General features: G+C 41.9%; 1 protein-coding gene across 5 annotated transcripts in view; it reads right to left on the minus strand.

Annotated features, from left to right (window-relative positions):
* Positions 1-26829, minus strand: part of LOC308475620 (solute carrier family 9 member C1-like) — a 64305-nt gene that overhangs the window by 28011 nt on the left and 9465 nt on the right. For 4 of the 5 annotated variants that reach the window (XM_081002786.1, XM_081002783.1, XM_081002785.1 and 1 more), the window contains exons 5-12: positions 24751-24867; positions 22828-22989; positions 22611-22710; positions 21185-21328; positions 18181-18358; positions 14922-15003; positions 14340-14506; positions 5254-5394 (exon numbers count right to left, since the gene is read on the minus strand). In XM_081002786.1, coding sequence (XP_080858912.1) covers positions 5254-5394; positions 14340-14506; positions 14922-15003; positions 18181-18358; positions 21185-21328; positions 22611-22710; positions 22828-22989; positions 24751-24867 — 1091 coding nt within the window. The remainder of the gene's footprint in view (positions 1-5253; positions 5395-14339; positions 14507-14921; positions 15004-18180; positions 18359-21184; positions 21329-22610; positions 22711-22827; positions 22990-24750; positions 24868-26829) is intronic. The other variant, XM_081002784.1, reaches the window with a different exon arrangement.

A 26829-nucleotide genomic window follows, 5' to 3' on the forward strand; every position in this document is an offset into this window, starting at 1 on the left:
CTGATTCTACCTTTCCACCTTCAAAAGCTAAAGGAGGCATACACCATCTCATTTTTATCCTCACATCACCCCTGTGAGGTACGTTAGGATGAACGATAGTGACTGGCCCAAAGACATCCAATTTGATCCTTGCTCCTCATCCTAGTCTGATACTAATCACTGGCAAAACAAAACAACAACAAAAAACCAACACCTTATACTTTAAATCGGAGTGAGCAAACTGATACTATACAGCAGGTGAAAAAACTTTCAGTGATATGTAACAGTGTGTGCAATAGAGTGGGGTGAGGTGAACAGAGTGCAGGCATTAATCCTTCATATTGGAAAGGGACTGTTACAGCCATGTCCCTATCTTCAAATGTGAAATGCTGATTGTATGATTTAGCAATGCAGAAAAATCCCAGCCATTAAAAGAAGTTTATAATGGAATATTGGAAGGGAATAGTGCGCCAGAGTCGTGGAAGGAAGCTTACATCACACTTATACCGAAAGTAGAGTCTGAGAAGACACAGCTTAAGAATTACCGCCCCATATCTTTGCTTAATGTGGATTATAAATTTTTTGCAGATATTTTGGCTAAAAGATTAAGAAAGGTACTAGTAGAGGAAATCCATAAAGACCAAGCCGGTTTTCTCCCGGGCAGACACTTGTCTGACAACACGAGAAATATAATTAACATTCTAGAAAAGTTACAAGTGAATATTAATACTAAAGCAGTTTTGATATTTGTGGATGCAGAGAAAGCCTTTGACAATATTTCTTGGAGTTTTATGAAGAAAAACCTACAGGGGATGGGGGTTGGTCAAGGTTTTGAAAATGGTATAGGTGCAATTTATTCAGAACAAAAGGCTAAATTAATTGTGAACAATGTAGTGACGGAAGAATTTAAGATAGAGAAAGGAACACGACAAGGTTGCCCAATCTCTCCATTGCTTTTTATATCGGTCCTGGAAGTTCTTTTAAATATGATTAGGAGGGACCAAACAGTTAAAGGTATACAAGTTGGAGCTAAACAGTACAAACTGAAAGCATTTGCTGATGATCTGGTATTGACATTACAGGAGCCAGAATCTAGTACCAAAAGAGTACTGGAAATGATCCAAGAATTTGGACAAGTAGCGGGATTTAAGTTGAATAAGATGAAAACTAAAGTTTTAGAGAAAAATTTAACAGTGACGGAGAGAGAAAGGTTTCAGAAGGAGACAGGATTAACATTGGTTAAGAAAGTGAAATACCTAGGGGTTAACATGACTGCTAAAAATGTGAATTTGTTTAAGGATAACTGTGATGAGTATGAGTTACTCGTGTGTAAACTGGTGCCTCTCTAGGCTAATTTGCCGTGTTAAACCTTTCTGACTGCACAGCCCTTTCTAATTGTGACTGCCTCAGTCACTGGCAGAATCCGTCAGTGGGCGTTTCTTGAACCTCTTCCAACATAAAAGTTGTTTGACACCCAGTCTCCTCCTCCTCTCACTGCGCGGGAGTCTTCTGCGCAGGGAGGGTGTGGGTAGCGGAGGACCTGTCCCCTCCTCACTGAGTTCCAGTGAAGAGTCCTGGAGCCCTCTCTCCGATTCCTCCATCTGCCCCCCTTTATCCCTGGTGTTGCGCTTAAATGCTTCCCCCTCTACTGAGCTGTTTCTCCCCCTGCTGCTGGGTCCTTCTCCAGCATCATCTAGGAGCCTCCCCTTCGCCTCTCGCTCCGATGTCAGTTCCCTGACAATAACTATGAAAAATGTTGGATGGAAGTGAAAAAGGATCTAGAAATATGGTCAAATCTGAAGTTATCATTGCTAGGCCGAATTGCTGCGATAAAGATGAATGTATTGCCAAGGATGTTGTTTTTGTTTCAAACATTGCAAATACTAGATAAAATGGAGTGTTTCAAGAAGTGGCAGAGAGATATCTCTAGATTTGTCTGGCAGGGCAAGAAACCTCGAATAAAATTTAAGATATTAACTGATGCTAAGGAAAGAGGTGGATTTGCCCTGCCAGACTTAAAACTTTATTATGAATCAGCCGCTTTTTGCTGGCTGAGAGAATGGATGCTTCTTGAGAACACTGATGTGTTGGACTTAGAAGGCTTTAATAATGTCTTTGGGTGGCATGCTTATTTATGGTATGATAAGGTCAAAGCACATTAAGCGTTTAAAAACCATATTGTCAGAAAAGCACTGTTTAATGTTTGGATAAGATATAAGGATTTGCTTGAGAATAAAACCCCAAGGTGGCTGTCACCAATGGAAGCGAAGGCTCAGAAAAAGCTCAATATGGAGGCTAAATGGCCGAAATATTGGGAAATTTTGGAACAAGAGGGAGACAGATTAAAACTGCAGAGTTTTGAAAAATTAAAAAATAGAGTGCGAGATTGGCTTTATTATTATCAGATAATGGAGGCATATAATTTGGATAAAAAAATTGGCTTCCAGGTGGAAAAATCAAAATTGGAAACAGAACTGTTAGACCCCAAAACTAAGAATTTGTCAAGAATGTATAATTTGCTGTTGAAATGGAATACTCAGGATGAAACGGTGAAATCTGTTATGATTAGATGGGCACAAGATGTTGGACATAACATTATGATGGCTGACTGGGAACAGTTATGGACCAAAGGTATGAAGTTCACGGCATGTAATGCCTTAAGAGAGAATATAATGAAAATGATATACAGGTGGTACATGACACCAGTCAAGCTTGCGAAAATTTATCACTTGCCCGATAATAAATGCTGGAAATGTAAAGAGACGGAAGGTATATTCTTTCACCTTTGGTGGACATGCCCAAGGATTAAGGCTTTCTGGGAGATGATCTATAATGAAATGAAAAAGGTATTTGAATATACCTTTCCGAAGAAACCAGAGGCCTTCCTCCTGGGCATGGTCGGCCAATTGGTGTCAAAGAAGGACAGAACTTTCTTTATGTATGCCACAACAGCAGCAAGAATACTTATTGCAAAGTATTGGAAGACACAAGATCTACCCACTCTGGAAGAATGGCAGATGAAGGTGATAGACTACATGGAACTGGCGGAAATGACTGGCAGAATCCGAGACCAGAGAGAAGAGTCAGTGGAGGAAGATTGGAAGAAATTTAAAGACTATTTACAGAAACATTATAAAATTAATGAATGTTAGAATGATGTTGGAATGAATCTATGTGACTTTAGCAAAAATATATCAAAGATTTAAGAAAAATAGACTGTTAATTGGTGAAAAGAGGGAAAGTAAACTTATATTAAGCTCAAGATAAATTTCCAGGATAAGAATTTTGAAGAGAGGGAAAGGATTTGCTGAAATGGATAATTGACTTAGAATACAAAAAAGGGAGGTGTGAGGAGGTCAGGGAAACAAGCAAATGAAAGATAAGTTATAGGAAGGCTCGATTTGTCTTTTTTTTAAGTGTTCCTATATTTCTGTTTTTTATTGTGATGTGTTGTTTTGCTATTGTTCAATTTGGTGTTTTTTCTGTTTTCTTTTGCCTTTTTGTAAACTTAAAACCCTAATAAATACTATTTAAAAAAAAAAAAAAAGCAATGCAGAAAAATCCAATATCGGGCCTAAGCATTTTACAACACTGTAATAAGATACAACACTATTACATTTTGGTTTGAAAATGGTCTGCAGTACACAGTGTAATAATCTCAGGCGACAATTGATTTTTCAGGCAGCATTATGCACTTGACTTGTGGGACTACTTCCTCAGTAGATTTTCTAGGATTGTGCCACTTATAAAGATCCCACGCTACATAAGAAAACAAAGAAGGGGATTGATTCTGTCAAACTCAAGAGTCCAAAGTGGACTAATCTCATCCACACCTGCTCAATCCATGTGCCTATCAGAATATGTGTCCTGCAGATTCCTTATACTGTGGTTCAAGGGCTGTAGCACTACCTCATAAAGGGGGATTTGTATAGCAAACACATAGCCACTCCCACACTTTTTCTCTGCAATTCTTAAAGTCTGATGGCACATCAAGTTCTATCACTCCCAGTGGGATTTGCAGCACTTAAAACTTTGCAAAGTGAGCAATGGTGGTAGGAACACCTCACACTAGACAGATGAAACTGCCCTTTCAAAAAAAAAAAAAAATATGTGAAAAGAGTTTCCCCTGCCACTCTGAGCGGCTTCCAACAAAAGATTAAAAATACATTTTAAAAATTTGAGGGCTGCAATCCTACAGGCACTTACTCAGCAATGGGACTTACTTCCGAGTAGACATGGTTAGGATCCCCATTTCTGGGCCATGCCTTTATTGGGACCACACTGAAATGTGGGACAATCCTGCATCATCCAGACCTTTCCTCACGTGGATCTCCTCCCGCTCCCATGCCACCACCCAGCTCCGCTGGGCAAGGTGCAGCTTACTGCACAGAGGTACGGGGCGCAAACGGCTCCTCGGTGTGCAGGCGGCGGTGTGGGTGCCCAAGAACCTGTCTTGCACCAGTTTGGGCACATCAGGAAATCAGGGCAGCATTGACGCTGGTGATTGGAGGTGTGGGCAGGAGGCCCGCAGATGCCACCCAGCCAGGCACTCGCACACGGAGGCAGCACAGCGCCTCTATAAGAGCACCCGGAGCCACGCAGCCTGCCCTCCCTGCATGTTCACCCTGTCCCTTGCCCGCACCGCTGGATGCGGGTGTGCCAAGCCAGGGGGCCTCCCGGAGCCGCACCACCTCATCCATCCTTGTGCCGCCTGCCTCGTCAGGGAGTCTGCCACTGTTACACAGTGGTGGGTTCTGCAGTTGCCGGGCACCTGGGTCAAGGAACCTGGTGGGCTAAATCCGGCCCGCAGGCCTTAGTTTGAGGACCCCTGCTTTAACTGGTTTGATCACAAGTAAGAAATGTGGGGTAGGCAGGTACGGAGTAGTCAACGCACTAAATTATTCTGATTAGGCATCCTACAGCAAAGAGTGGCTTCCAATAAAACTTTTGGGGGGAAATGCCCAACATTAGAACTAATTCTCAGATTAACAATGAACTATTTCCTAGGAATAAAGAGGTAGTTATAAAAGACAGATAAAAAGATCTCTCTACCTTAATTATGTGGACACTTAATATTGTATTTTTAATAGCTATGGACCACACTTGAGACAATGTATTTTGAATTCACAGTAAAACATATACTTTAAGATTCAAATGTTCTATAGAATTGGAACTTTTCGTTCTGAACCACCATAAAATGCTCAATTATATTGTTAAGTAATTATAATCCTGAAATTACATCAATAAAAGGCCAATAGAATTAAAAGTACGAACTATTTGTGCCGTTAAAAGACGCAATCTGGCTTCTTCCATTATGTCAGCAATTTGTTGAGAACTTCCTTCAAATGTAACATTGGCATTACATTCTGGACATCTAAGTGATTTGATCAGTTGATCAACTTCTTCTGAATCTAACTGCACAAGGGGGGGGGGGGAATAAGAAAAACAGAATATACATTGACTGAAATCTCAATATCAAACCAAGGGTAATATTAAATTAATTTAAGAATCTAAACATTTTGGGCACAATCCAATGGAAGTTGAGCACTTTTATACTCTACTGTAGACTCAACAATTTACAAAGAATGCTGCAGCATTCACACACTAAAATCCTGTCTTATCTACCCTGCTCATGGTGCTGCCTGAAGTCACTGATTCACACTACTGTGTGGCAGGGCCAGTTTGGTTTAAATCACACACAGGAGTCATAGGAGACAACTCTAGGGGGCCATAGGTGCCTGGACACCCACAGTAACATACCGTATTTTTCCATTTATAAGACGCCCCCTTGTATAAGACACCCCCTATTTTGGGGGACACAGATTTAAGACAATGGGGAGAGATGGCCCCATGTACAGCCATACCTCGAGTTAAAGTAGCTTTGGGATGAGTATTTTCGGGTTGCGCACTGCGGCGACCCGGAAGTAACGGAGCGCGTTACTTCCGGGTTTCGTCACTCGCGCATGCACAGATCATCAAAATGACGTGCGGATGCGGGTTGCGTTCGCTTCAGGATGCGAACAGGGCTCCGGAAGGGATCCCGTTCGCATCCAGAGATACCACTGTATAAGGATGCCTCCTAATTTTTGACATTATTTTTTAGTCTTATACACATTTATTTTTTTAGTCTTATACACCTAGTGGTGTATAAGACCTAGTGGTGGGAGGAAAAAATCCTTAAATAAGAGACACGGGGGGAATGATTAATGGACTTCAATGTCTGTACACTAATGCGCAAAGCATGGGAAATAAACAAGATGAGCTCGAGCTCTTGGTACAGCAAACTAAATATGACATAATAGGCATCACTGAAACCTGGTGGGATAAGTCCCACGATTGGAATGTAATAATGGGGGGATACAATCTATTTCAGAGAAACAGACCAGACAAGAAAGGAGGAGGAGTGGCGTTATATGTCAGGGATGTGTATACCTGTGAAGAGATCCAAGATTTAGAACCTCAAAGCCAAAGTGAGAGCATTTGGGTCAAAATTAAGGGAGAGAAGAATAACAGTGACCTCATTGTGGGAGTTTACTATAGATCCCCAAGCCAAACGGAGGACATAGATGATGCCTTCCTGGAACAGATGGCCAAGCATGCAAAACGAAGGGAGATAGTAGTAATGGGGGACTTCAATTACCCGGATATTTGTTGGATGTCAAACTCAGCCAAGAGCATAAGGTCAAACAGATTCCTCCCTGGCCTTGCAGACAACTTCATTGTCCAGAAAGTGGGAGAAGCAACAAGAGGAACAGCCATTTTAGATCTGGTCCTAACCAATGTTGATGACCTGGTTAGTGGGGTAGAAGTGGAAGGATCATTAGGCGCGAGTGATCATGCTCTTCTGAAGTTTACTATACAGCGGAAAGGAGCAGCCAAGAATACTAGGACTCAATTTCTTGACTTTAAGAAAGCCGACTTCATAAAACTTAGGAAAGTGCTGGGTGAGATCCCATGGACAGTAATACTAAAAGGAAAGGGAGTTCATGATGGCTGGGAGTTTGTTAAGAGGGAGATAGTAAAAGCACAACGTCAGGCAATACCAATGAGACGGAAACATGGAAGGTGCCTAAAGAAGCCAGGGTGGCTATCTAAAGAACTTTTAACTGAGTTAAGATTATAAAAGGATGTGTACAAAAAATGGAAAAGGGGGGAAACCACCAAAGAGGAATTCAAACAAATAGCCAGCACGTGTAGACACAAAGTCAGAAAAGCTAAAGCACAGAATGAACTCAGGCTTGCTAGAGAGGTTAAAAGCAACAAAAAAGGCTTTTATGGGTATGTTCGTAGCAAGAAACAGTGGGGTCACTCAGAGGAGAAGATGGTGAAATGCAAACAGGGGACACAGAAAGGGCTGAACTCCTCAATGCCTTCTTTGCCTCAGTCTTCTCCGATAAAGAAAACAATGCCCGACCTGAAGAATTTGGAGCAAATGATTCAGCAGAGGAAACACAGCCCAGAATAACTAAGGAGATAGTACAAGAATACTTGGCTAGTTTAGATGTATTCAATGTTAATGGTTTCAGAACTCACAGAGTTAAAGAGTTCTGGTGACGTCTCTTTCCTGAGGCGTGGTTAGAAACACTTAAGGGAGGGGTTTGACTCCGAGTGTTTCAGTCTGTTTTTAGTCTGACTCTCGGACGCCATGCGAAAGGGAGAATGTGTCAGTTCTCGCCAGGTCTGAATTTATGATGTTATTCTTCATGATTAAAGCCAAGAGTAGATAAGGACTGCCTTGTGTCTGCTCTGATTTATTCCACACGTGCTGCATTTTGCTTCTCACCGCTGTGTTTCGCTCTGCTACCGGCAAGAGAAAGAGGCCTGAGGAGGATTTTTGCAGGAGGCACGGATAGCTTGCAGAGTTTCGCAACGGAAGTGGTGCCAGGCTCCATGTTCAGTCTCTGTGTACACTCTTGTCCGGTGTAACCCGAACAGGTTATGGGTGCTCGCACGCTCCCACGTGTGGGGGAAGCCAGCAGGAAAGTTGCTGGGGTCCAGCTGGAGCTCTGGAGCTGTGTCTTTGAAGCTGGAAGGAGCTCGCGGAGGAGAAGCGATCTGCCGGAGCCGGGAGGCGGAGAAGCTACTGCCGGGAGACGTGAGTAAGCTTAGCCCCCGGGGAGGAGGAGATGGCTCAGTCCCAGGAACACGGCTTTGAGCTTAAGCTGCCGTGTGCGAAACTAACTATCAACTCGTGGTTAGAGTGGAGTTATTTAGCAGAGTTGTCCCTAGTTGGAGCCAAGCTCTGGGAAACAGTCACGCCGATGTCTACGTCAGCTGGGGCTGGTGCAAGCCAACGTGAAGCTGAGGAGCGTGTGCTTACATTTCTGGCTGAGAACGTCAGTGCTGATTTGAGGCCTATTGTTCTGGATGCAAGGAAGCCTGAGGTCGCTTGGGTAGCTCTCCAGGAAGCGTGTGAAGCTGGGGGCAGAGGCAAGGGCCAGGAGATGGCTGCATCAGGGCAAAAAAGGCAAGAAAGCACGGAAAGCCGGTGCACAGCTGGGAAAGGCTGTGGGACCCCTGAGGGGGGCGAAGGGACTGTTGCCACTGCTGCTGCTGCTGCTGCTGGTTTAGCAGAGTCTAAAAGCTGCGTGGGTGATGCAACATGTCTGCGTGAGGAGCTTGGAGAGAGGCAAGCTGCTGGGGGCCCTTTACCCATCACTGGGGGTGCAGGAAAGCGTCCTGGGAGCCCTGGGAGCAGTGGGGGGGCGGTGAGCAGTAAAAGCTCAGAAAAGCCTCTTTTTCCAAAGGCTGCCAAGAGTTGTTTGCGTCGTGAGTCGAAGCCTGGGAAACACGACAAAGCTGAAGGCTTCAAGGCCAGCCATCTGCTGCAGAGGGAGATACGTGCTGCAGAGTTGTCTGGGAACTCTAAGATAAGTCCAGTCTTCAGAGGAACGCAGGAAGTTGCGGTTACGGAAGCTGCCAAGGACAGGTGCAGCCAGACGTTTGTTGGCATGGCAACGCTACAGAGCAATGCCAGCAGGGACACAACTGTGAAGTGGGTGCTGGACTCAGGAGCGAGTCATCACCTGATAACGCCATCTGCTGGGGAGCTGCAGAATTGCAGCGCTGTTTTGGCTGGAATGACTTGTAAATTCGCTGACGGGACAAAACGAAATGTATCTAAAGTCGCAAATGTATATGTTTCTGTTTTGCAGGCGGAGCTGGAGTGCTTCATTGTACCAGGGATGAAGTGTTGCCTGTTATCGGTTTCTGCTCTGGCGAAGCAGGGATACAAAATTTGTTTTGAAAATAATACCTGTTCCATTTTCAGAGGGGGGAGGCAACTTGTCAACGTGGAGAGCAAGGACAATCTCTTTGTTCTGGAAACACCTCTGGAGGGTGGTGGGAATGCAGGGAAAGCACAGGCGCAGTGTGCTAGTGTTCCCAGCCATGATTCATGTGTTCATGTATGGCACAAGAGAATGTCTCATGCTTGTCTGGAGGATGTTAAGAGGCTGCCAGGCTGCACCAAAGGTTGTAAAATCACGCCATGTGAGGGATCCCTAGTGTGCAGGGCATGCAGCAAGGTTCAAAGGTGCAGGTTTCCCGGGGTAAAGAGGGTAACCACAAAACCTTTTGAGTTGATTCACACAGACCTTACAGGACCAATGGAGTGTGAGAGTCTGGGTGGGGCCAGATATCTGCTATTGATATCGGATGATTTTACTCAGAATTTATGGTCTTTTTCTCTCAGGTCGCAGAGAGAGGCGGCGCAACTCATCCAGGATTGGGTTGCGGAGGTGGAACTAAGGTTCTCCACCAAGGTGCAAGAGTTCAGGAGCGACCGTGGGTCACAGTTCACTGGGTCTGCTCTGAAGGAGTTCTTCAAGGAAAAGGGAATTCGTCACCAGGTGACGGGTGCAAAGTCTCCTCAAGAGAGAGGCGTGGCAGAGCACAGGAGTGAAGCACTGGCTGAAGTTGTCAGGGTTTTGCTGTGTGACTCTGGGCTGCCTCAGAGCTTTTGGAGTGAGGCTGGGAAGTTTGCCAGCTTTGTTTTTAACAGGTCCTACAATCACGATGTAGGTGACACACCGTATTTTCTGTTGCACAAGAGGAAGCCACAGGTGCATTTCTTCCGTTCGTTTGGTTCCAAGGCTTCAGTGCCGATACCAACAGCGCAACGGAAGGAGGGTGGTCCTAGGTACCAGGACATGATTTTCTGTGGGTATGATCCTGCAACAAATGGGTGGAAGTTTGCATACCCAGAGGGTGATCAGACCACGCTGCTGGTCAGCAAGCATGCTGAGTTCTTTGAGCAGGATGGTTGGTCACAGCCTGGGTATGGTTCTGATTTTCTCTCAGAATGCTTGTCCGATTCTGAGGAGGAAGAAAGGGAGGAAGGAGAGGCAGAGGCGGAGCCTGTTGCTGAAGACCAGGTTGCTGATGATGGTCAAGCACAGGGGTGGGTTTCTCCACAGGTTAAGAGGGAACCCAAGAGTGAGCCTTCATCTCCTGTTAGCCAAGTGCGGGAAGCCCGAAGACGCAGCAAGTCAGAGGGGGAGTCTTCTGAGCTTGCTGGAGACACACTTGCTGACCCCAGTGGGTCAGGAGGAGCGCCCGAGGTTGTACTCCGGCGGTCAACTCGGACCACAAAGGGCATTCCACCGGAGAGGTTTCAGGTCACCAGTGCGTGGGTTGGTTTCGCACAGTGTGATTCTGGGAGTGTGGAAGGGATTCAACAATTGCCTGGGATAGATGCCAGTGGGAGGCAAAAGGCAATGGGAGGTGAGTTGAACTCAAAGAGGTCTGTAAATAGGGGTTCACGGTTTCCCTCAGGATTCGTGACGAGAGGGGGTGTTAATGGTTTCAGAACTCACAGAGTTAAAGAGTTCTGGTGACGTCTCTTTCCTGAGGCGTGGTTAGAAACACTTAAGGGAGGGGTTTGACTCCGAGTGTTTCAGTCTGTTTTTAGTCTGACTCTCGGACGCCATGCGAAAGGGAGAATGTGTCAGTTCTCGCCAGGTCTGAATTTATGATGTTATTCTTCATGATTAAAGCCAAGAGTAGATAAGGACTGCCTTGTGTCTGCTCTGATTTATTCCACACGTGCTGCATTTTGCTTCTCACCGCTGTGTTTCGCTCTGCTACCGGCAAGAGAAAGAGGCCTGAGGAGGATTTTTGCAGGAGGCACGGATAGCTTGCAGAGTTTCGCAACGGAAGTGGTGCCAGGCTCCATGTTCAGTCTCTGTGTACACTCTTGTCCGGTGTAACCCGAACATTCAAGTCTCCAGGGCCAGATGAACTGCATCCAAGAGTATTAAAAGAACTGGCAGATGTGATCTCAGAACCACTGGCAGTCATCTTTGAGAATTCCTGGAGAACAGGCGAAGTCCCGGCAGACTGGAGGAGGGCAAATGTTGTCCCTATTTTCAAAAAGGGGAAAAGAGAGGATCCAAATAATTACCGCCCAGTCAGTCTGACATCAATACCAGGGAAGATTCTGGAGCAGATCATTAAGCAAACAGTCTGTGAGCACCTAGAAAGGAATGCTGTGATCACCAATAGTCAGCATGGATTTCTGAAAAATAAGTCATGTCAGACTAACCTGATCTCGTTTTTTGACAGAATTACAAGCCTGGTAGATGAAGGGAACGCAGTGGATGTAGCCTACCTTGATTTCAGCAAGGCATTTGACAAGGTGCCCCATGATATTCTTGTAAAGAAGCTGGTAAAATGCGGTCTTGACTATGCTACCACTCAGTGGATTTGTAACTGGCTGACTGACCGAACCCAAAGGGTGCTCATCAATGGTTCCTCTTCATCCTGGAGAAGAGTGACTAGTGGGGTGCCACAGGGTTCTGTCTTGGGCCCGGTCTTATTCAACATCTTTATCAACGACTTGGATGATGAACTCAAGGGCATCCTGATCAAATTTGCAGATGACACCAAACTGGGAGGGGTGGCTAACACCCCAGAGGACAGGATCACACTTCAAAACGACCTTGACAGATTAGAGAACTGGGCCAAAACAAACAAGATGAATTTTAACAGGGAGAAATGTAAAGTATTGCACTTGGGCAAAAAAAATGAGAGGCACAAATACAAGATGGGTGACACCTGGCTTGAGAGCAGTACATGTGAAAAGGATCTAGGAGTCTTGGTTGACCACAAACTTGACATGAGCCAACAGTTTGACGCGGCAGCTAAAAAAGCCAATGCAATTCTGGGCTGCATCAATAGGAGTATAGCATCTAGATCAAGGGAAGTAATAGTGCCACTGTATTCTGCTCTGGTCAGACCTCACCTGGAGTACTGTGTCCAGTTCTGGGCACCACAGTTCAAGAAGGACACTGACAAACTGGAACGTGTCCAGAGGAGGGCAACCAAAATGGTCAAAGGCCTGGAAACGATGCCTTATGAGGAACGGCTAAGGGAGCTGGGCATGTTTAGCCTGGAGAAGAGGAGGTTAAGGGGTGATATGATAGCCATGTTCAAATATATAAAAGGATGTCACATGGAGGAGGGAGAAAGGTTGTTTTCTGCTGCTCCAGAGAAGCGGACACGGAGCAATGGATCCAAACTACAAGAAAGAAGATTCCACCTAAACATTAGGAAGTAAGAGCTGTTTGACAGTGGAATTTGCTGCCAAGGAGTGTGGTGGAGTCTCCTTCTTTGGAGGTCTTTAAGCAGAGGCTTGACAACCATATGTCAGGAGTGCTCTGATGGTGTTTCCTGCTTGGCAGGGGGTTGGACTCGATGGCCCTTGTGGTCTCTTCCAACTCTATGATTCTATGATTCTACACGGAAAAATACGGTAATTGTGGGGGCAGAGCTCCCACAAAGTCAATGAGAAAAGCCGGCAGGTGGCAGCGGCATTGCCTCCGAGAATCAGTTCAGCTCTGCCCTCCGTAACCAGCCAGCGAGGCACCCTTCACACATCTGTGTTGTGGCAACAGGCACCCACAATCCTGAGGGCGAGATTGCACCCCAGACAGGAGCTGAAAGAATGGGCTTAACTTTGGCTTGATTGCATCCCAGAATATCATGTCAGCGTGGTGAGGAAACACATCAGTCTCCTCTCACATGATTCTGCCTATCCACTCTGATTGTTTGGAGACAACTTTTCCACATCATCAGAAGTGCAGCTGGTTGGGATGTGTGAGGGAATTTATGCGGTGGTGTCCAGCCTGTGAAACTCCCTGCCCCAGAAGATCTGTTGGCTCCATCCTTAATAGTGTTTATAAACCAGGTGAAAATGTTTTTATTCCAGCACCCCTATGTTAACCCCTAGTTAAGTGATTATGCTGCCCCTGACTTATTAGATAGTTTTGTTCTGCTAATCACTTGTGTACTTTTTTAAAAAAACCAAACACCTTTATTATTACAGTGGTACCTCTAGTTGCGGGCATGATCCGTTCCAGGGTGCCATTCACACCCCAAAAAGTCGACAACTAGAGCAGCACTTCTGCGCAAGTGCAGAGCGCGATAGAGCGCTTCTGCGCATATGTGAAGCGCACAGAACGCTTCTACGCACATGCACGCGGCGAAACCCGAAGTATACACTTCTGGGTTTGCCGCGTTCACAAACTGAAAAGATGCAACATGAACCTAACACAACACAAGGTATGACTGTATTATTGCTTTCTGATCTTGCTTATCCAGACTTCTGTGTCTGACCTTCCATTACTCAAACCTGACCTATGCTTGACCATGCTCTGCTTCTTAGATATTGAATGGGTGCATGCACCTTCTAGCTTAACCTTCAAACATTTGCTGAAACCTTTTCTTTGCTACCAGGCTTATGCAGATAATTGATGAAAAACATTTTCTAAATAGTTAGCTGGTGATCTACTTTCATTTTATGTAGTTTTTATTGTGTTACAATTATTATGAACCACTTTGATATTTATAGAAAATTGCAGTTTACAAATATGTTTACAAATAAATAAATGTTCAAGTGGACTCTGTTCCTAACACAAATCCCCACTAGGCTAGAGCCCTGTTTCTCAGCTGGGACCCTTACCTAGGGAAAAACAAGAGCTAAGACAAGCAATGAGAGATTCCTCAAAATTTGTGGTCCTTCTTGGAAGTATTTAGTCCAGCACCTTCTATGTCTCAGTCCTTGCTGTCAGATGAATAACTTGAAATCAGGTTGCTAATTCTGCCAAATTCTTTTAACAAAGACATAGCAGGTGAATTGCATGGCTAAGCATGACCTGAGGTTGGCCCAACAAGTGTCATACCCCGTCTCTTCCTTTTGAAGAGCAAGTGCAGGCACAAGCCTTAGCATGGCAAATGATAGGTGGCTCTGTTCTGGGCAAGCAAACGGACAAGTGAGCTCAGGCTATGAGCCCACCTTGCATTTGGTTTTACACACTTTCTAAGTTATGTTTATTTAACACTAACTGAAAGATACTCACTTTATAAGGATAATCTATTTTAATTGCTTCTTCAGCCATTGTCCAGTTTGCATCAGCCAAGAATCTATCAAGTTTCAGCATTGCAAATGCATTGGCTTCCATTTGTCTGATTCGCTGAACAGCGTTATGCATTGCCATACGTTTTGGAAGGGTAATATTACAAAGGCCTATAGAAACAGAAAAGTAATTCATTGGTCATAATAAGATTTACAAGACAGCAGCAAAGGTCATCTAATTCCAGACTCATGAGTGCTTGATACAGCAAAGAGACAACAGCATGGCTGGGAAATAGAACCCTACCTCATCAGGGCTCCCAGTTGTGCGGAAGGCTGAAAGACTGTGCATCTGAACATGCTTAAAAGCCCCCTTCAGACCTTCCAAGAGGGCGAGGGATGGAATGGGCATGCCCAGTGAGCACAAGGAAATTAGGAGTAGGGTCAGCATGCAGAAAACTGGTCTTCCTATCCCGTTTAAATCATATAAATTTTTAAAAAATGCTTAAATAGGGCTGAAGTTGAAGTATGAATAAAACACATTAATTTTTATTTTAATAAAGAAAAGAAGAAATGTTGAGAGTATTACCTAGTGTTGTAACCAGCCTTTTCACAGTGGTAGAATTAATCATCAAGGTCAACAAAGACGCAGTTCCTGAATGCAGTAATAACTGAAAAGTTTTGAGCAATTAGCATCTCTATCATAACTAGTAAAAGCAGCAATATAACATTACATTTTATAGCATTTTATAATACTTTAGTCTGCTTTGGGAGTTCAGCACAGAACAATGGAAAGAAGCCGGAACTACACATTACAATATCACCAAATATGGCAAAAACCTGATGCTCCTTCTCAGCAAAGTAACAGCAGGAAAGCCAGCTGTTGAATAGCACTGTGGACAAAATAGTGTCCTATGGCACTCCATAGTGTAAGCACCAGGGGGCAAAGTGCACTCTCCCAATGCTACTCTTTGGACCTGACCCTGCAGGAGTATTGTAATTGCAATACACTGCCACTGATACCTATCCTGCAGAGTCGGTTCAGAAGGATATCGTGATCAGTGGTATTGAAGACTGCCAAGAGATCAACCAGGAATAGCAGAGTCGCATTCCCTCGCTATAAAAGTCATCCATAAGGTCGATCAAGGCTCATTCAGTCCCAAATCCAGGCCTGAACCCAGACTGTCAAAGATTAGATCATTAGTCTCATTCAGAATTGTCTGCAGTTGTTCTGCCAGAACTGTCTCAGTCACTTTCCCAAGAAAGGAAGTACAGTGGTACCTTGGTTTACAACCATAATCCGTTCTGGAGGTCCGGTTGTAAACCAAAACAGGTTGTAACCCAAGGGGCACTTTCGCCAATGGGGCCTCCCCCCCAAAATGGGTTGTAATCCAAAAAAAAGGGACACAAACTTCCGGGTTTGACGTGCTTGTAATCCAAAACGGTTGTAATCCAAAGCAATTGCAAACCAAGGTACCACTGTATTTGCAATTGAGCAAAACTTGCTACAACCCATTCAGTCCAGCGCTGACCTTTTCAATAGCAGTCATTCTACTGCCTGCAGAATGGTCAAGCACTGACCCCACATACCACTTTTCCACTGCAAATTGCACTCTCCCACTTGGCAGAGAAGTAATGCCTAATGGAATTTTAAGTACCTTTGGAATCTATTTTTTTCTTTTAAAAATGCTTATTTTTACTTATTATATATTTTTTTCTCTGTTTAAAAGTTCCAGCCATTGCATCTGATTTGGTTTCAGAGCCCAGACTTCAAGCCCACGCAGAACCATGAAGCTTAATGCGTGGCATTGAACCATTTCTTACCATAACCACTCTGACAGAGTTATTGAAAGAAAAAAGCAAATCATCTGTATCAGCCCTAAACATCTTAGGAAAAGAGCAGGATACAAAAGTATGATGAGACCCTACAAATGTTTAATCAGAAGTAAGCTGACTGCGTTCAATGCATCTTAATGTTCTCAACTTACAGTGAGGCAATACTACAGTTCGAACTTCCAAAATATATTTTAAGGTGCTCTTACTGACATTTGTCAAATATGATCTACGGCAGCTGTTATCAAACTTTCTACTTTTAGGGACCACTTGAGAGGGCTGGAAAATACCAAGGCCCTTCAGTAACAAAATAGTGGTGGGTGCAAGGCAGACCAAGTCACAAAATGTCAGCGTGGGGCAAAGCAGTCACAAAATGATGACATGAGATTTCATGATCTACAGGTTATGTTTTGTGCACTTCAGAGCACCTATCCCCCTCCCTAGCAGTAAAAATACAAGTAATAGTAAATGAAATGATTCACAAGTTGCTGTCCTTTCATGACAGCCCAATCAGCTGCCTAAGGAGGCCTCACTATACATAGTGGTGGGCACCCTATACCCATGTGATTTAAACCACAACACTGGGGATTCCATCACAGTTTTTTCTGTATTGGGCATTGCAGGAGTGGGCAAACTTTTTACTCCCAAGGGCCAATGCAGCAATGCACTCAGGGGCCAAGCGCCATTGGGCATGTCTGGACACACTTGGTCTATCACATACACATATTCACTCACTCATTCTCTCACACACACATCACCTTGGCTTCCTTGCCAGGGTGAGGCAGGGGAGGACAAACCCTGTTCTAACTAAGCAGAGATCAATTGCTGGAACACAATACCTATTTCAGTCACCACTGCCTCCTTATTTTTCAAAAATGGTATGTTTACTGTGTGTTAATCTTATTTTATTGTTAGCTAACTGGGAGGTTTGCTGTTAGGCAAAAAAGGAAAATAAGTACTTTCCATGCTCAACTTTTTGACTGCAAGGAAGCACTTAACCTGCCTTGTAAAATATATATGTATATTAGGAAAGTCACAAAAGGCACTGTTGTGGACAGACAAAGTTGTATCAAATCTTACCAGTGATGCCAGAAGCACAATCCATAAGTGCTCATTGTACTCCCTCAACCACATTCCAGATAATAACCATTTCTACAGGCACACTAACTATGCTAAGGGGACTTTCCTAACAAGAAAATACTGAGTTCTGAGTTCTAGAAAGTTAGATTTTGCAACAGGCCACAAACTGCAAGGGGCGGAAATGGAAAGAATATTACGCAATCTTTTAGCATGAGTGGGGAATCTCAGGCCCAGGGGTTGAATGTGCCCTCTTCACTCTCAATAGCTTTTGCCAACCCCTGCAATTTCCCCAAAGACAAGAAACTCACCTACAAAATCTGTGGTTTCCCACATGCCCCTGGGTGGCCACTATGGGAAAAGGATGCTGGACCAGATGAGTCATTGGCCTGATCCAGCAGGCCTTCCTTATGTTTAAATGCCTGGCTAAAATGTGTCCTTGAACTGTGAAAATGCCTTTTGCTCATCTAGATGGAGGATAGAGGTGCATGTGGGTGCAGAAACATCTGACTTGTGTGTGTCTGGCATGTAGGTAAGAATACAAAGGGAAGAGTAATATCTATTGCTCAGCACACTTTCATCTCTGCCCCTACCTACCATAGACATGCAAACCCCAGAAGATTGTACCCTGGGCTGAAAAATGTTCCCGACTGCTGTGTTAAAGACAGATTAGCAATTATATGCATTAGATTTTAATCTCTTTTCAATGCAAACAATAGCATATTTATTTCTTTGGATATACAGAATTATACTTTCAGTAATATGTTGTGCATACCTTTAATGTAAAAATTAATGGCATACCTACGTTCCCAATATCTATATGAGTACATAAACTGAAAATATGGCATCAGAAATAAACACATGTTTCTATATAGATTTTCAAGCAGGCTTCTAGTACAAATTGATAATGCTTTCCAAAAATAATGATCTTACTTTACCATGGTTTTAATTTGAAACTCATTTGGAGTTTTGCTTTCTGTTTGGCTAATTCCAAGAGCCATGTTCAAAGTGAAGGTGCCCCTCATTCCGCTCCAAATCAAAACAGCTCCCCAACGCCAATTAAATCCATAGCCAAGACGACTCAAAAAAGGGCTCAACACAAAAACAACCAAACCCCTGAATAAAATAAAAATAAATGCAAAAATGCATTTAAATCTTAAAACACTATGTTAACAAACTAAGCAAACATTTAAGAAAGCATACCCTGGTTAAATAACAGATCATGAGTTTAGTCAGGGGTTTTTTCCCTGGCTAATGGTAGCATGGCTTAAACTACCAGAACTACCTGAGGAATCACTGCTTCAAATTGTATGCCATGAGGAGCTGATTCCATCTGTTTTTTCACTACACACTCTTAAGAAGATGAGGGAGTCCAGCATTCTATATATACATATTTTTCTAAAAATTGCTTTGCAACTAACTGGAAGTACTCTCTCTTGTTGTCTAAAATCATCCTGAATTATTTGGGGTAGAGCACCAGTAATCTCTGATATAAGAGAACACATTCCCATTAACCTACGGTTAAGCTATAGTTGGGTCTGTACATAATTCCCAACTGTTAGACCTCTGACATCACAATGACCTGTGATTGGCAGGTGGGTTGTCCTACCAAACTTCATCCATGAGATGGCGTAATACAAACATCCAGCCTAAGCCAAAAATATTGCCCATCCCTAAACTAAGTCAATCTGTTCAGTGGGACAACTTCCACTCATCTAACAGAACTTCCCCCTTCTCTCCCTCTGCCTCCAAATATGGTCTGGGGTGCATGGAGGGAGAAGGGGGGGAGTGAAATTCCACTGTGTTAGCAGAAGCCGTTCTGCTTGCTCAATGAGTTAGGTGGGTGCACCCCTATTGTTTCCTTTCGATATAATATAAAATTTGACAACGCTAGAAACAAAAAACCTTCGGTATGTTCAGAAAGTTGCTTCATTAGTTTAAATAGTAAAAGAGATTTTCCAGCTTAAATCTGACCTATTTAATATGTTCCACATTATTCTAAGCCTATTTTAAACCTATTAAAATAAAAATAACACAAATTCTGGGTGTTACATTTCAAGGTGTGTGGGGATTCATATCTTTAACTTCACAACAGGGATAATAGGGAACCAATAATTAAGTCATAAGAGCATGGCTAAAACTGGTGTCAATTTTCAACAATCACCTTCTGGAACAAAAAGTGTTGAGCCTAACTATTAACATATACTTAGGCAATCAGCAATATAGTGGGACAAGTGTGTATCCCTCTTCTAACTTACAAAAGTATGCAAAGAGAACATCAGATGTCTGCTCCTGCTGCAGCTGGGCTGTCCCTTCCCCTAGCACAGGGCCATCTAACACTAATTCCCCTAAGAGAAGGAATCCAGGAGATAGGGAAGCACACAGACAGAAAATGAAATGCTCCTGTTCCTACTTCATTTGAAATGTGTGGTTTGTTTTAAATGTGCAATGTAACCATTGCATTTTATAAATGTTATGAACTGCTTTGAATACTCTAGTCAAAAAGTAAGAGACAAACCTACTAAAAACCAAAATGCATAAATAAATATGAAGTCTTCCTTTGTACTGATTGGGTAACTGTAATAATTTCAGGAAACTGCAGATTTTAAATCTTGTTTTCAGCTTGGAAATACGTCAATTTGCACAGAAGCTATGAATTACCATGGCAATAAAGTCAAAGCACAGAATTGTTTTTCACAAAGGGAATAAATTTAGTATTCAGAAATCAGGTTCCAGCCTCCACTACATCTAATTCATATAAAATTGTCTACTTCAAAATTATTTTGCATTAAGAAACTCTTTGCCAATGTTTAGTTCCCAATATTTTCACTTCAACAGTATTCAGCAACGCACATTACTTGTTTCATTAATGTCCTAATCATTAGGGCCCTGAAATAGTGTATAGGGGCTATCACCCTCTAACCTCCAAGCATTACTCATAAGGCTAGCTGTTTGACAAATGCCACAATTTTCAAAAAGTTATTAAAACAGCCAAACTTTATATTCCTCAGGAAGCAAGGAAGCAAAGGCTCTTGGGCCACCTTAAGATAATTTTCATTCATACAATGCTTGTCCTCTAAAATCTCTGGGAGGCAGATGGGCAAGTGGTTAAGCAGGTGGCACTCAGTGCAAAGTCTTATATATACAATATACACAAAATCTAGACAGACATGTAAGTATTACTTACTAGTGGCTGTCCTCTAGTGCTTAATGCCTAAAGGTTAGTAGCTGCCAAAGTTAGTATCTGGAGGCAACAGCAGCAATAGCAGGGAAGGTGTGCCTCTCTGTTTCTTGTTCATCTTCTCCTTCACTATTGCTTGGAATGCCACTACAGTAGCATCCTTTAAGCCAGGGCATATGAATGTCAATCACACCAGGAATGTTCAAAGCACCAGGAAAAGAGGGTGTATATTCCAATGTATATTCCAACCTTCCTCTAAAGGGGCTCAAGGTGGCAAGGATGAGAATCCCTCCTTGCTGCTACAATCACAGAAGTAGAAGCAACCAGGTGGTCTGGTAGAATGAGCTCTTCACAAAGCAGATTGCAATCCAAACTGTTAAAGAAGCGTGATGATGGCCTGGTTTGGAATAAGTTTCGAATAAAAGTGTGTTTTCAAAACTATGCCAAATTCATACTGCAAACTGGGTAATAGGTTCAGAGGCACCAATACTAGAAGTTCTGGTAAGAATAAGGACCTATTTATGTTCTTCATGGCTCCCATGCAGTTACTTGTGAGAGCATGTGTGCCTTGAACTTAAGAATTTTGGAAAATAATATATAATCTACCATCCTATACATGCATAAAAAGTAAGTCCTAGTGAATTCAGTGTAGCTTACTCCCAGTTAAATGCATTTGGATTGCAGTCTGAAGAATATTAACAGTGAGCTTTGTGAACTGGCAGAAAACATCAATACAATAAGGAAAATTAAACAATTCTTACCTTGTAAGATTTAATGAAAGGTAGACTGTTATAATATAAAAAATAGCACGAGAATTAAAAAATGGAAATGCCTTCTGAGCCAACACAATTCCCGTTATAAGGAATATCATGATGTGAGCCAAAAAGGTCAACATTGACCAGAACCTGTTTAAAAAAAACATGTGTTAAACCATGTTAAGGGGGGCTGACTATTAGCAAAGCTATAATTCTTTGCGGTATATAAAGTACAAAAGCATTCTCCCCTCACCCCAACCTCAAAATCAGTTTCTTACAAAACTTTCAAAGCATTTAACACAGTGAATATTTGGTCAAACACAATTTTTTAGATTATATTTTGGATTAGAATTCCACAAAACAAGCTGAAACTAGAGATAGGCAAAACCACGCACACACACACAGAGAGAGAGAGAGAGAGTTTCCTAGCAGGTAACATGAGATTTGTAGTTTGCTCTACCTCTCAAACTCAGTTGAGAGCCAGAGGAAATGCAATCCAATACTCAACAGGAAGTGGCCAATGAACATGGGATTTGTATTTTTTCTATCTACCATTTGAACTCAGAAGGGAAAGGAAACTACAGATTCTTTGCCTGTATATTTATTTATATTAATGAGTAGTTCGGTAGCTAAAATATAAGGTATTAGACTTGATATAAACATGTACAGGTTCCTTTTGCAATAAAATTGGTTACAATTTGATCTAAGTGTTTACCAGTTGGGGCTGTTGAGTCTGGCCATATATCACTGTGAAAGAACATAGACTTTCAGAAGGGTAAAACTACAAGTCTTAATCACAATGTAACTCACAGGCTCTTAATACAGAATACACAATGTGCATTTATAATATTATTCTATATTATTGTAGTTATAACATTTTAAAATCAAATGTTCACATTGCAAAAGACAAAAAAGACCTTCCTAATGGTATAGTTCAAATCCAATTTTATGTCCCCCAGGGTTGCATTTCCTTCTTTAAACTACTAAATGCTGACGACAGATCTCCTGTTTCATGTCTAGTTGCGTCTTCAAATCATTGAAAGATCTGACAGGAAACGTTACTTCTGTGTTAATAAACCAGTCAGTTGTTACTCAACCAACCACCATGCTTTATTTATACTACGTACATTTAAAAAAATATTATTCAAAGCCAAAAAAAATTTTATTAATCAATTACCTCTTGTAGCTATTTCAAGTCTACCAGTGCTTAAGTACCATTTGTCACTGAGAATCTGGTTAACAATAGAAATTTTATGCATTGAATACTTAAAGTGCTTCTACAAGGCACTTTTAAATCTTCTACAAGGACTTCAATCCTATTAGTTCACATTCCCTACACAATATGTAAATGGGATACATTTAGCTACCACAGAAATTTTCAAAATGATTCAAACTGAAATTTAAAGATAAACACTTACTTATGAGCACTTACTTATAAAGAAATATATCCAATCCTGGACTAAAGCTTACAGTATCTAAAAGAAGGCCCAAAATACAAATAGCAATAACTCCAGACATTCCAAGCCATTCAGCTAAGGATAGAAAAAATAGGGAATTGTTATTTTAAAAAACCACTATTATTTAGTTTTATTAATGATTAAGCACAACTGTTTCAAATGCATTACATTTGACAAAGACGTTTAACTTACCGATGAAGAAAATAATGTATGCCATTGAGAAGCTTAGAATTATTTCAACTACTCCATCATTGAAAATATGTTGCAACCAATAACTAACTAATCTTGAAGTAAAAAATCCCAAAGCAGTGCTTGCAAAAAATTTTAAAATCAACTTTATAAAAATTTCTTTAACTGTAAAAGGTAAAAAGAAAATAGTTATTTACAATCTGCTTTCCAATAGTTAATTTAAAGATAATTATAACTAATGATGCTAACTGATTGTACCCTGAACCCTCTTCTTCCTTGGAACCCAGAAGAACAGGTTGCTTACATGCAACTCTTGGTGTTGTTTTTTCAACAGTCATCTATGCAGTCATACATATTAGGTCTATGGATGCACAGAATCTATTCAGGAAACTTTTATAATTATACACTTATTTTTCATATATGATATGAAAATATTTTATATTTTCATATAAAATATGATTTTATATTTTAGACAAGAAAAAAAGAGCAAAATGCAATAGTAGTAGTAAATTTTTAAAAACCCAACCATAACCCCATACAATAGATCTGAGAGACAGAATATTCCAGCTGAAAATGTTAACAGCTTTCAAATGAATTGTCTGTCCTGTTCATAGATCCTGTGCAAGTCCAGCCTTGGGAATTTACTTGAAAAGGAAAAGCCAGTGTTTGGACCAGTTTCAGGAATTCCAAGTCTTTGGATATTGCGTTGGTGGACCTCTGTTATGCTCCAGCTGATATGTATGTGTAAAACTAATAAAATCGTACTAATTTGTGATGAAAGTATGCTTTTACTTGACTTCTAATGACTGACTTTGAGCTTTTGTGTCAGTTTCTCGATCAACGCTAGGTACTACACTTTATAGTTATAGTTACTGTACTCCACTGTAGTTCCTTCTAAATATATTCTCTGCTTAGATGTTTTAAGCAGTGCTGCCATCAAAAGGCATCCAATCAAGGACTTACTGCATGACCACATTCTTTAGCACTGCCAATTCTGGGGTCTATATTAAATTTTGTTCAGTGACCTTATTTTTTTCCAGGAAGATACCTTCCCCCAAATCAACAATTTAGGGTAAAACCACCATATATGGTGGTAAGTGCCAAGGTCCTTACAGCCTGTCCAGCAAGAAGCCGATGCATTGGTGCACATGTGTAACTTTAATGGAGGAGGCTTATTCAGTGAGAAGTAGAAGCTGGAACTATCACTTCTGCAGATAAGCCTTTTACTCAGCTTGTCCTAACAAGCATCATCTTCTCTGTAATCATTACCTCCCTGCCTGATATCAACTTTACAATGATAGAGTCAATCTCCACTGCTAGACTGACAGCAATAGTCTCATATTTGGGACATCTTCTGTCCCTCTAAAATGCCTTAAATAAAATCTTATCCTTCTTTTAGGTCTTTCCTGAGCAGGGTGTTAACTTCAAAACGTAAGCCAGCTTTCAAACAATAGCAACACCTCCATATTTCGTAAAACTTGAGACAACAAACTGACTCCCAAAGTACTTATTTTTCAACAAAATACCCTACAACCCAGCTTGATGTATTTCTTCCCCCTAGTAATACTGTCTTGTGCCATATCCTTCAAGCATTTGTGTTGCTCTATCTGATGTTATCTATCCACATCCTGGGAAGCTCTGGTGGATCCAAGGCTTCCCCCAATCTGCACAACACCTACCCCTTTCTTCGCCTTGCCATCCACCACCTGAGGAACTGCTATGACAGCAGAGCTACCAGAGTGAGGACGGGACTGATACAGCAGACATCCCTTTTTGTGGGGTGGACCCGCTAGTGACGTGACTGTGCCTCTCATGTTTCTTTTTCAGCTTGCATGCCCTAGATCTCAACAGTTAAAAATAAGGCTTGTGGCGTAATATGGATTGTATTTTTATGAGGGGGGGAAATACAGGACATAATATACTTACTCAATTCTTGGTGAGTTTGTTTTGCAAGATCCCTATATAACTCAAAAATTATTACTGTTGTAGCATCATTAAACAAAGACTCGCCTTTTATTAAGTTGACAACTATTTTTGAAAGCCCTGAAAAAAGGGGGGAAGATAACAAAATGAACAAGTTCTTTTTTATTTTTGCTTCTTAGGTGGAAAGATACTATAACAAGACCCATAAGAAATGGGGGAATCAAAATCACATGATTAAGATATGCTTGTTTTTAGTGCATATATTCTTCTCAAACAATGAAGGAAAAGTGCTCTGATTCTCTCCATACAATTCCCATTAGCACTTCACCGTTAAGTCTGCATATTCACATGCAGCCATTCTAAAGCTCCCACAGTTCCCATCATCCTTCCATTCAAAAACCTTGCAGAGATGGTGGCTATGAAGTAGAACCGGATAATAAAGGTGGAATGCAAAGATTTAAGCCATTTACAATAGCACGTTGATTCAGCAGCTTCACAAAAATAGATTCCTCAGGCAAATAATATGCAGTAGTGCTCATCAGCTGTTCAAGAGGAAGAAGCTTGATTTTGTTTCCTCCCGTGTTTCCTGTTTCTCCAAGAGTGAATATATTTAAATCATGACAGTTTATATCAGCCACGAAAAAGACTGATTCGAATCAACTTTACTTCTTAAATTTCTTAAACAGTGCAAATCTGACAGCTTAATTATTTTAAATTACAGTCAAATAGTGTATTATTTACACTGTTGTTTTACTTATAACCAGGCCTTGCATCTCTTTGTTGCACAATATAAACTTTGCATACTTTTTTAATCAAGAGAAAGAATGGCCTCAACGTACTCCCATATAAAATCATTTTGTGAGAATTATGAAAATAAAAGAACTTGCAAACTAGATGATTTTGTCTTCTCTTCTTTCCAATACTGCTCCATTCTGCTTCACTTTATGCTAAAAATTATATTTCAAGTGAAACAAAATACCGTGGTACCGGTTCCCGAACTTAATTCGTTCCAGGAGTCCGTTTGACTCTCGAAACCATTCGAAAACCAAGGTGCAGCTTCTGATTGGTTGCAGGAGCCTCCTGCGCTCAAGTGGAAGCTACGTCGGATGTTCGGCTTTTGAAAAACATTCGCAAACCAGAACACTTACTTCCGGGTTTGCGGCATTTGGGAGTCGATTTGTTCGGCAACTAAGCCATTCAAGAACCAAGGTATTACTGTACCTTAAAAATATGAGCAGGCTCTGTCTGCCTTCAGATTATCCTACAAACCAAAGTTTGGAACACTGGTAATGATCAGGTGTAAGCCTTTCACTTGTGCAATCCGTCTTATTATTCCTGTGTAAGGAGAGCTGTGCCAAACCAAACTAAAGGCCCATTTAGTCCAACATCCTACTCTCACAGTGGCCAAAGAGATGCCTATGGGAAGCATGCAAATCCATGCATGGCACTATGCCAGGCTTCCTCAACCTCGGACCTCAGATGTTTTTGGCCTACAACTCCCATGATCCCTAGCTAGCAGGACCAGTGGTCAGAGATGATGGGAACTGTAGTCTCAAAAATCTGGAGAGCCAAGGTTGAGGAAGCCTGCACTATGCTATACAACGAATCCCATCCCAGCAACAGTTATTTGGAGGTAGTATGCTTCCAACAGTGGAGAAGACTCCAATCAATTTACAACCAATCACTGATTCAGGTTTGTGCAAAACAATTGTCCAAATGGGAATGGAAGCTTCTCAAGTCTTCCCTGCACACAAAGGTAAGGAGCAAGGAAGAGAAGGGAGAGCACAAATCACTCACATGCCTGCTTGACAAACCATAGTTTGCTGTTATGTTCAAATCAAACCTGACTCCATTAGGGGATAATATCTCAGATGAATCCCCTAAGATGCTTGAAACTGTATCCTCAGTCAAAATTTAATGTATATTTAACGTTATAGTGACACAATTGACAACTCAACATTAATTCCATAAATACAAAGCTACATAGCTGGTTGTTCATCCTCTTCAAGTACTGGTTTTTGTACAGATCATATGGAAGGGGAAATATCATTCTATTTTTCTTTTTTGCCAGCTTTGAAGCAT

Source organism: Podarcis pityusensis, assembly GCF_964106645.2.
Source record: "Podarcis pityusensis genome assembly, chromosome: 1".
In the NCBI taxonomy this organism is placed as follows: Eukaryota; Metazoa; Chordata; class Lepidosauria; order Squamata; family Lacertidae; genus Podarcis; species Podarcis pityusensis.